Below are 10,428 nucleotides of genomic sequence, written 5' to 3' on the forward strand. Positions count from 1 at the left end.
GTCTCAGCACTCTACCCAAAACATCTACTTACTGTCTAGGGATCCTTTGATTTTTTTTTTTTTTTTTTGCTTGTGCTCTAAGGGCAGCATTCCATGTTTATCACTTTCATTATATTTCATTTCTCTTCTTTTTCTTGCCTTTGGGGACACTTTTGTTCTCCTTCCTTAACAGTTCCTTTGTCTCCTTTTCTGCATCTTCAGTATCTTTTCATCTGCTTTTTCTGGCCAGACTTGTTCCTCTGTAGCTCTCATCTGAGTGGCTTTGGACACCACATGCAGACTTTCCCCATTTTGCATTGGTAGCTAAAGAACAGAAATGGATTGCTATGTATTAAAAGCTGAGCCATCCACAAACAAGGACCAATAGGTTCACTGTCTGAGGAAGGTCTGATCTCTGCTGTCAAGTTGGTACTTTGCTGCTACGTCATCAGAAGGAAAGGAGGAATAGGTCTTCATGTGATGAAAGACAGAAGGACAAGTAAGAACTTCTGCTGCCAAGCTCTATAAGAGAACCTGATGCCACTCACGAGAACAAAACCCTCACGACTTAATCACTTCTTCAAAGCTCTACCTCTTACTAGTTTCACACTGGCAATAGCTGAATGTTGTGTGGGGGGGGCACAAACCATGTCGTATATTTGTTTCCCCTGTTGACAGAAGCTCAATGAAACAAGGTCTTTTTCTGTTGGTCTACATCTTTTCACTAAGTGCTCCAAGCTAAGCTTGCCAAAGTTCAGTGATACCTGATTGGACCATTCTACTAGATTCTAGTTACCAGTTCCATGTCTTTTAAAAGCAGTTCACTAATTCTTCTGGGTATAAGAATCACTGGGGATTCACTTATGAGTGAGTAATATTAGACACAAAGCAAAGAATAACCAGGCTACAATCCACAACCCGAGAGAAGCTAGGTTAAGAGGGACACACATGAATCACCCCAGGAAGGGGAAAGGGTTAAAATCTCCTGGGTAAACTGGGAGGGAGGAGCATGAGGACTCGAGATGGCCAAGGTCAGGGAGAGACAGGGAGGGAGAGCAATGAAAGAGATATCTTGACAGAGTGTACCATTAAGGAAATGGGAAGAAATCTGCAGCTAGGGAAACCCCGGGAACTCATAAGATTGTCCCCAGGTAAGACTCATAGCGGTGGAGAGGGTGCTTGAACTAACCTTCGCCTGAACTCAGATTGGTGTCTACCCTAGTTGCCATCATAGACCCTACATCCAGTGACTGATGGAAGCAGATGCAGAGACCCACAGCCAAGCACTTGGCCAAGATCCTGGAGTTCAGTTGAAGAGAGGGAGGAAGGATTATAGGGGCAAGGGGGTCAGGATCATGATAGAAAAAGCCACAGAGATAGCTGACCCAAGCTAGTGGGAGCTCATAGACTCTGGACTGACAGCTGGGGAGCCTGCATGGGACCACACTAGGCCCTCTGAATGTGTGTGAAAGTTGTGTGACCTGAGTGTTTGTGGGTCCCCTGGCAATGGGACCAGGACTTATCTCAGGTACACAAACTGGCTTTTTAGAGCCCATGCCCTATGGTGTGATGCCTTACTCAGCCTTGATACAGGATGGAGGGGCTAGGTCTGTCCCCAACATGGTATGCCAGCTTGTGTTGACTACCGAAGGAGGCCTTACCCTCTATGAGGAGTGGATGAGGGTAGGATGGGAGTAGGTGGGGTGGAGCAGAAGGGGAGGGAGGGGGAATGGGGATTGGTATGTAAAAGGAAAGAAAAAAAATTAATTAAAAAAAACAAGTGCATGCCCCTGTTAAAGTTCAACTAATAAATTATGCAAAGTCAGAGATTAACAACAAAAATAAAATGGAACAATTATAACAATGTACTGTAATAAAATTACCAGAGTCATTTAAAAAAAAGAGAGAGAATTACTGGGGAGCTTGCCTAAAATAATACCTGTCCTGACCCCAGCCCCTAGGGAACAAATGCAGTAGATTCTGGGTGGAATCTGTCCCATTTCTTAACAAGCTCCCACGGTGATGTTGCTGGATAATACAAGCCCACTTTGCAAAGTTTTGTCTCATTGTCTCGTTGTACCAGGTTAATTTCTTTCTCTATGGCTTTCCATCTTGAGTGTTGTTTCTTGTATATCAGCAGAGTGTGAATCACCTGGGAACCTAAATATAGATCTCCTAGCCCCACCTCAGACCTTGTGAATCAGAACTTCCACCATGAGTCCTAGGAATTTATTTAAAAAAAAAAAAAAAACTGCCCCTGGTCCCCCTGCTGCAGGCAGGCAGTCTTCTGCTGGCCTTTGAGAATCCCATTTGTTCTTACAGACTCCATGAGGAAGTCCTAACTCAAGAGCAAGTGGGTGTTTTCTTTGTCATTTTAAACCCGTCCCTTCATCTGTCCCACAATGTTCGAGACTGCTGCTTTATAACTCAAGTCACTGTAGGATGAACTCCGAGGGTAGTCACAGTTGCCAGGTGCCTTTGCAGCCTGAATGTTGGCCACACACTTAAACCTGTGTGTTCTCTGATTGGAGGCAATAAGTGTGGCATGGCTGCCTATCTTGTTTTGGTGGGGATGCCTCTGTCATCCCGATTTCTGTCCAGGAATTTAATGTTCCCCAGGTCAGAGCAGACAACATGGCATACTGTCCTTACTCATTGTGTTTGTCCAGTTCTCCAGCTCAACCTTCCCCTTGGATCCACAGAAGGGGACATGCTTGGACTGGCTTCAAGCTTCAAGTGTATTCACTGGTCTCCAGAGAGATAGTGGAAGGCCTGACCCCTTTGCCCTGGGGCCTACCTGGGCTACACAAGTTACTGAAGACAAGGTATCCCCTTAGGTTAGACTTCTGGGGTCAATAGCCTTGTTCCAGTTCTGTTTTAGTACTTTCTCAGGTAGACCTCTTTAAACCAGAACCCTTAAAATATTACCAAAAATTGAAACAAAATGAAGTGGTAGGGATTGGTCAAATGGTTAAGAACAGAGTATGCCAAGAAATGATATTCACAGAACTTTATCCTTGGCCTAGACGGACAGCAAGCTTCCAGGTTATAAAGAATAGCCACCTCCTGGTTAGTCTACTTCCTGAGTACCTGACCTCCATAGCATGCTTACTGTGGACTTAAGAGTTAAATGCTAGGCCAGGTGGTGGTGGTGCACACCTTTGATCCCAGCACTTGGGAGGCAGAGCCAGGCAGATCTCTGTGAGTTCAAGGCCAGCCTGGTCTACAGAGTGAGATCAAGGACAGGCACCAAAACTATACAAAAAGCCCTGTCTCAAAAACAAACAAACAAACAAACAAACAAAAACAAAACAAAACAGTTAAATGCTAGCCACTTTGAAGATGGTAGATTTGTTTGTGTTCTTGAAGAAGGTCAGCTCATTTCTCACATGAAATCTAAAGTAGTGGTATCATCCCTGTGTGTCCCTACTAGTGTGCTCCATGTATTTACATTTAGGAGTTTTGTCTCTGGATAAGCGGCAGGTTTCATTTTTATGCCAGATAAGAAAATCGGTAATCAGGGGAAAATCCCTTCGGAAAACCCTATTTCCAGGTGATAGCTGCTGCTTTAGGATTTTTGAGGTGAGGTGGAGGCATAGCACTAGAGACCATGAGCTGTGATTTGGTAACAAAGGGATGTGAACTGACCCTAGAAATGCATGAACAAGAGACATCTAATGAGTCCTGACAGTTCAAGGACTGAAGCAGACTAATCTTTTTTTTCCCTGCCCACCCAGTCTTCATACAAATGTAAATATGTCTCTTTCAACAAGTTGCTGAATGTGGTTTTAATTTATAAGCTAGAGACCAGACTTGCTGAATGTCCCCTCAGGAGTGTGTGTATGTGTGTGTGTGTGTGTGTGTGTGTGTGTGTGTGTGTGTGTGTGTGTCTGTGTGTCTATGTCTGTGTGCTCTCTCTCTGTGTCTGTCTCCCCCCTTCCTCACCCCATCTCATCCCCTTCTTCCCTCCCCCTCCTTTTCTGCCCCTTTCTTTTGTGAATTTGCAGGTTTTATACTTTTTGAACTGGACATTTCCCCCTGTCACTTTTCTTCCAGAGACATCCCTGACCCCGTTGTCAGAGGGCTTTAAGACAAGAATAGACTGCTGTATCTCTTAAAGACGTTTTTGAAGTTCTCGGAGGAAGTACATGTGGTTTTAAAGCATAACTAAGTCCGTGGCTGAATCCACGCTGCGATTGAGATTTGAAGAGCTTGTCACTATCACCGTATCATACTTTATACAGTGTGTGCGGAGCCCATTGTTGTTATTTATGACCCTGTCTGCCTTCCATTGTGGACTTCTTCCAGCCTTGGGGAATTTACATCATTCCTAATAGCAAAAGGCTTTCTGGTTCCCACAGAGTTGTTCAAAGCCTGACTCATGCTCCTTACGTTAATTGTTCAGCTCTGAAAATACAGCACTTACAGGGTGTGGCTGTGAGGGGAAAATCAACTGTATTTACAGGGCATGCAGGACATGTTTAGAAGTGTTTCACACATAAATCTCCATCGCTCCCAATCTCTCTCAGCCTACCCTCTTTTGCTTCCCCCCTCTGATTTAACTTGAAGTATTCCTTTTCCAAAAATTAATTTTAGGGAACAGCAAACTAAAAGAATGACACATTACAATGCCATATAACCAAGAATAGCCAGTTATACTATGTTGACTGACAATTAAAACCAATTCAGGTTACAAATGGACATGTCTTTGAAAGAGCTTGGCCCAGGTCTGAAGCATAGGCATGGGCCAGAGCTCAGTAACTCTCCTGACTTAGTGTTGTGTGCACCGATTAGATCAAGCTGTCAGAGATGCCGTGGAATCTACTAGTGGCTCAAGCACTAGCACTGTTCGGTCCTGAGCAAGCCTACATAAAAGAAAGACCTATGGATAGGTCCCAAACTTCCACGTGGTCACAGCATTTTATAGGAATCTGGTGGGGAAGAATACCTGGTATCCCAGGAAACAAGAACAGATAACACCTTATCTAGACTATCAGCTTCCAACCTAAGGGAAGAAATTCCAAAAACATGACATGGGTCAGCTCTGGCAAAGGTTGGCAGAATTTTAAATTTTGTAATTATCTCTTTATGAAGCTTTGTGGGTATGTTTTTTAAAGGTAGATAATGTGTGTATAAAATCATGGCGATGACTACTATAAGAAGACAGAGACTCCAGGGTTTTTGGTTATTGTTCATTTGGTTTTTGTTGTTGTTGTTGTTGTTGTTGTTGTTTTTAGTAACCAAGATTGAAAAACTCCATTTTTTAAAATACCAATATTGAAAGGTTTAATGATACTGTTTTAAGGCTAATAAAGACTATATTGTTAAAGTTAAGGGGAATGTGGAGGAAATCTCAGGAGTGTCAGGATACTGGCTACTGTCTTCTCATAAGCATGCGCTGCTGGCTCAAGGATTCTGCCCTTTGGAGCCACAGAGAAACCAGGTATTGTTCTAGATAGCTTGGGATCCGAATGTTTCACATTATGGATTTGTATGTTTGTGGTCTATACTAATGCATGAATTGTGTAGAGAAGAATACAAAACCAGTGTGACACCAGAAAATCCCAACTGAAAGCAGTTGAAAGGGCCTAAAATAGTAGTCTGTTTTACCTAGTATTGACAGGAGTGAAGCATTCCTCCTGTAACTGTTTTCTCTGGTGTTCAGCTGACAGACTCCTGTTTAACCTTCGTTATCTTTTGGAGTAGACAAAAAGAACCCTCCACGGAGTATCTGACTATTTTACTGAGTGTGCAGAGAGTTCGCCTTCACCTGGTACAAAGCTCAAGAGAAACGCTCTACAAGAACTGTAAGTCCAGCATGTCTCCTTTTCTCATTTTCTGACTGCCTATGTAGACACCAGAAGTCTCTAACTTAATGAGAGTGTATGGAACCTAATCAAGAAGCCCCTCTGCCATTGGTCTGGCCCACAGCCATATATTAATACACGTCCTTCCCACCTTCCTGTTGCTCTTGTTTTCTGGACAGTGGGAATAGACTCCTTGCTTCACAGGTGTGTGTGTCGCAAGGAGTGATTAATTACAAGCTCTTTGAAGATGAAAAGCACCTGCTGCTGGTGTGTTTCACACAGCTCTTGAGGTAACTGCAGACAGACCTAAAAACTACATTCCCTTTGTGAGATGCTTGCTGACTTTCATGTAATTATGGCAGTCTTTGGGCCCCTTACTGCAACATATTTATGGGTTTTTTTCCACAAAGCTTAGCCAAAGTAAATAATCCAGCTTCAATGCTTAAATTTAGTGGCTGAAGAAGTTTCTTGCTCTTTGTAAATGTACTGTTGTCAACTCCTTGCCAAAATTAAGGGCTTTAGTCTCTCAATTTCCTATGAAGTTTCTGTCCTGCCCTGGAAGTTTGTTTTATAGTTAAAATTTGTCTTGTCTATTATGTATCCTGTAGAAGAGGGAGATAGGGAGATAGATGATAGATAGATAGATAGATAGATAGATAGATAGATAGATATGGGATAGTTAGATAATATATAAATAATAAAAGTAGATTGATGATAGTTAGATGATAGATAAATAGATGATAGATAGATAGATAGATAGATAGATAGATAGATAGATAGATAGATAGATAATAGATAGATCCATGATAGATATATACATAAATAGATGATAGACAGACAGACAGATCTATAGATAGACAGATCGGGTAGATATACTGCTTGTCGTGGTTGTACTTTATTTAATGTTAGTTGTCTGAATATTTTCCTGGACTGTCCAAGTCCATTTAACTGAGGCTTATTCCCATATGGTTGATGAATAAACCTGACACCTTCTGAGAAATACCTTAAAATGTCATGTCATGAGGGAATTTTCAGATTAGTATTTACTCACAAATATAAACTGTGTGTGTGCATATTTGTGAATATGTGTGGATGTGCACACACATCCTGTGCTTTGAATGTTATCTAAGCATTCCCTGTTAGTAAAAGTCAGTATATCAACCCCAGGGAGTATTTGCTTCTGACATCTGAAAATGCATACCTGTTTGCTTTGGTTAAAATGATTCCATTTTAAAGTGATTCCATCATGATTCCTTTGAACCAGCAATGAAAACTTAGAACATACCCTAGTTTAGTGGAAAATGTGGAGGTTATTACTTAATCCAGTCTATATTCAACAAACACTTTGGGGATTTCCTAGATATGCTGGGGTATTGAGAATCCGGCTGGCACCTGCCTTGTTCTCAGGTGTAACAACCAAGGGGTACAGGTTTGGAGGAATTCATGTCATTGTGAATCTCACATGCCATACAGTCATTATTGTCTCTTTTAGTGTGAGAAGAACTGAAGCAAAAAGCAGTGCTGGGAGCAAATCACAGAGCAGCAAGGACCCTGTTGGAACATCTAGTGACTCAGTCATTACCGTGGTACCAAGGAGGAGGGATACCTCAGCCGTTCTCCCGTCAGAATCCACGGGTCAAGCACAGGATGACATAAAAGCAGCCAAGTGCCACCAGGGGCTTCCTGTTCAAGAGCTGGAAAATGTTTCTCAGATTCAGCCAGAAGACACTAGCAGCCGGCAACAACCTCATCCCGGGGAGTGGTTAAAGTCGGGGCTTCTAAGCAGGAGCCCTCTGTGTAGCTATGAGTCAGCACCACCAGGTCCAAAGCAAAGTCCACGAGCAGCCAAGACACAACAGAAAGGCAGGAACTGTGGCTCTGCCGAAGACTCTGACCACCGCAGGAGAGTTTCTCTTGGAAGTGATGGGTTCGTCCCAGGAGACGTGCTGGTGGAAAAGAGCACAGCTGTCGGTGTTTTGCCAGCGTTAGAGCTGTCAGATCCAGGGCTGCTTTTGAATCAGGATCTGGCAGAAGCCACAGCTAAAGACAAGCTGCATGCTTTGGAAAATCTCTCCTCCAGACACCTCATGACAAACAGCCCAGGGCAGGCGCAGCAAACGGTCTCAGCTGCAACTGATGAAAGATTAGCTACAGTTCAAGGAGGCCCGAGCAAAAAGAGAAAGAAATTGCAAAGTTCTAGCAGAGGATGTAGTGGCAAGAAAAGCTTGAGTGTCTAGTTCCTGGGATTTGAAAAGAATTGGGGTAATTACTCTAAATAAACACATATTTAGAGGCTAGAGGGATGTCTCATCTTTTAAGAGCATTTGTGGCTCCTGCAGAGGACCCAGGTTGGGTTTCAAGGATCCACAAGGTGACTCACAACCATCAGGAACCCCAGATCCTGGAGACACAACACCCACTTTTGGCCCCCATGTACATCAGGCATACACATGGTATGTATACATACAAGCAGGCAAAACACACATACACATGAAATAAGTCTTTTTAAAAAACTGTTTGTGTTGGGATTAGACTTCACAGTCACCTCCTAGAGGCTGTTTTTCTAGTAGGCTTGTTACTTTCTCATCATGTTTATAACTGTCTCCAGAAAATATTGTATTGACAGATAGTCACCTGTCAAGGAGAAAACCATGTATATAGGACCCCATGGAGCAGTATTCTCACCCCATCACTGTGAAGAACTCCTGATAGAATACAGAGGGACAGTGCCGTGTGCTGCAGGCCACCTGCTCCTCAAACTGCGTACCTGACAATGAGAATACATTTGTGTTTCTCAGTATGTGGTTCTGTGCAAAATGCAAGTATTGGAGTTTGAGAGGAGCTGTGATTCTGAAATAACACTAACGTTGAAGATGATTCCCTCGGAATTATTTCCTCCAGACTGGCTACCATGGCTTCCATCAACCGGGGCCACACGTGGACATGTACACCCCTGTGCTCCCTTGGGCTTGTGAACCATTTAGATTGGGTTTGGTGTGTGAGTCACTTAGTTCCCAGGTTCTCCTATAGGATGGACACAGCACCTAGGGAGCTGTGAGAGCTGTCATTGCCAGAAATGTACATCTCAGCCTTAGGCGAAGACATGGAAGAGGTGTGTTCTGTGTGGTCCAGGCCTGCCCTTGTCCGTGTTCATGCCTCCAGTATTGCAGTTACAGTTAGGACAGACCAGAACCCCATGGGAGCTCAGTGCCCATTCCAGTTCCCAATTTGGAAAAATTCAGAGGGCATTAAAATATTCTCTTTGGTTGTATAGCCTGCTCTCAAGAAAGACAAGAAGCCCTAAGTTGTCAACCTGGAAGCTTCATCTGACCATGCCAGCCTCAAAGGACCAGAAACTGCTTGCTGGTGTTCCTTTCCTTTCCCCCAGCTTTTTTCTTGAGAGCCGATTTCCAGCAGTTTGAATCCTCAGTGGAAGCATGAGCAGCCCCCATTATGTACCAAGAAGCAGATCACTCAGAAAGATCCTAAAGTCAAAGCCAGTCTTATGAAATAATGGGTGCTTCTCACTCCAGAATCAAGATATTCTGACCTGGAATAAACAGGGTTTTAATTGTTTAATGATTAAGGTCATACTCAGTACTTATTTGTACTTAAATGAAAGATTTGCTTTCAAGAAATGTTTTGTTTTTCAAATCTGTTCTGTTGTAGGAAATAATGATTATTGTGACTGGGGAGAAAAAAATAGTGTATTTGGGTTGTACATAGATGTGGTCTTTTTCACAGCCTTCATGCACAATGGATTTTAAAAGGATTAGTAGGGAATGACTCTGGGCTCCCACACTGTGGCATATGTTTAAGGAATTTTGCCTTTAAGCATTTTTCTTCAGTGTATATGAAACACATATGCATCTCTTGTTTCTTGAGTGGTTTTACAATTCTTTATGCGTATATGTACAAAGGGAAAAGTAATCCCAAGTGTTTTGTTACTTATCAGGTGGGTTATTAAATATTTTCTACTGTTGGGAATGATATGAGTTTTTATATTCTTAACAATCGTAATAACTTGGCATTTGAAAGTCTGAGACCCTGTCAGTGTTGATAGTCAAAAACAAGTTCTTCAATCCCTTGATACTTCAAAATAAATTTATATTCAGGTCCCTGTGAGTCTGACACTTACAGGAGATGTCCATCCAATTCTATTGATGTTATTATAACTAAAGAACTTTCTCAGTATCTGGGATTCTAAGCCACCTCTATGTACTTTCAAATGACATTCTAATAAATGACAGTTGGTTAGGTCTTTTTGTTTTTTTTTTTCTTTCTTCCTTCCGGGGGGGGGGGGGCAATTTAAAATCCTGTGGGAAAGGCTGGGCTGGGTTCTATCCTAGCACTTGGGAGGCAGGCAGAAAACTGAGTTCAAGGCCAGCCTCATCTACATAGTAAGTTCCTGGAAAGCCAGAACTACATAGTGAGACCCTATCTCAAAAGAAACAAACAAACAAAAAACGTGTGGAAATAATCTGATATTTTTCTTGCACAATTGCTTTTATTTGCCACTGGAGGTTAACTCACCCAGATAGGCATATGACTCGTTAAGTGTAAAGGGTCACTTGGCACTGGGAATAGAGGAATAGCTACAGGGTTTTGCTCCCTTGTTGCATGCTAAAGAAATATGGAAATG

General features: G+C 42.6%; 1 protein-coding gene across 3 annotated transcripts in view; it reads left to right on the forward strand.

The window, feature by feature from the left end:
- The window catches only part of LOC114702977 (SLX4 interacting protein), a 167,319-nt gene extending 157,272 nt beyond the window's left edge, over positions 1-10,047 (forward strand). For 2 of the 3 annotated variants that reach the window (XM_037205253.1, XM_028883594.2), the window contains 2 exons: positions 5,686-5,786; positions 7,279-10,047. In XM_037205253.1, coding sequence (XP_037061148.1) covers positions 5,686-5,786; positions 7,279-8,023 — 846 coding nt within the window. In that variant the 3' untranslated portion in view covers positions 8,024-10,047. The remainder of the gene's footprint in view (positions 1-5,685; positions 5,787-7,278) is intronic. The other variant, XM_028883600.2, reaches the window with a different exon arrangement.
- The last annotated feature ends 381 nt before the right edge of the window (positions 10,048-10,428 follow it).

This window comes from Peromyscus leucopus, chromosome 4, assembly GCF_004664715.2.
Source record: "Peromyscus leucopus breed LL Stock chromosome 4, UCI_PerLeu_2.1, whole genome shotgun sequence".
NCBI lineage: Eukaryota > Metazoa > Chordata > Mammalia > Rodentia > Cricetidae > Peromyscus > Peromyscus leucopus.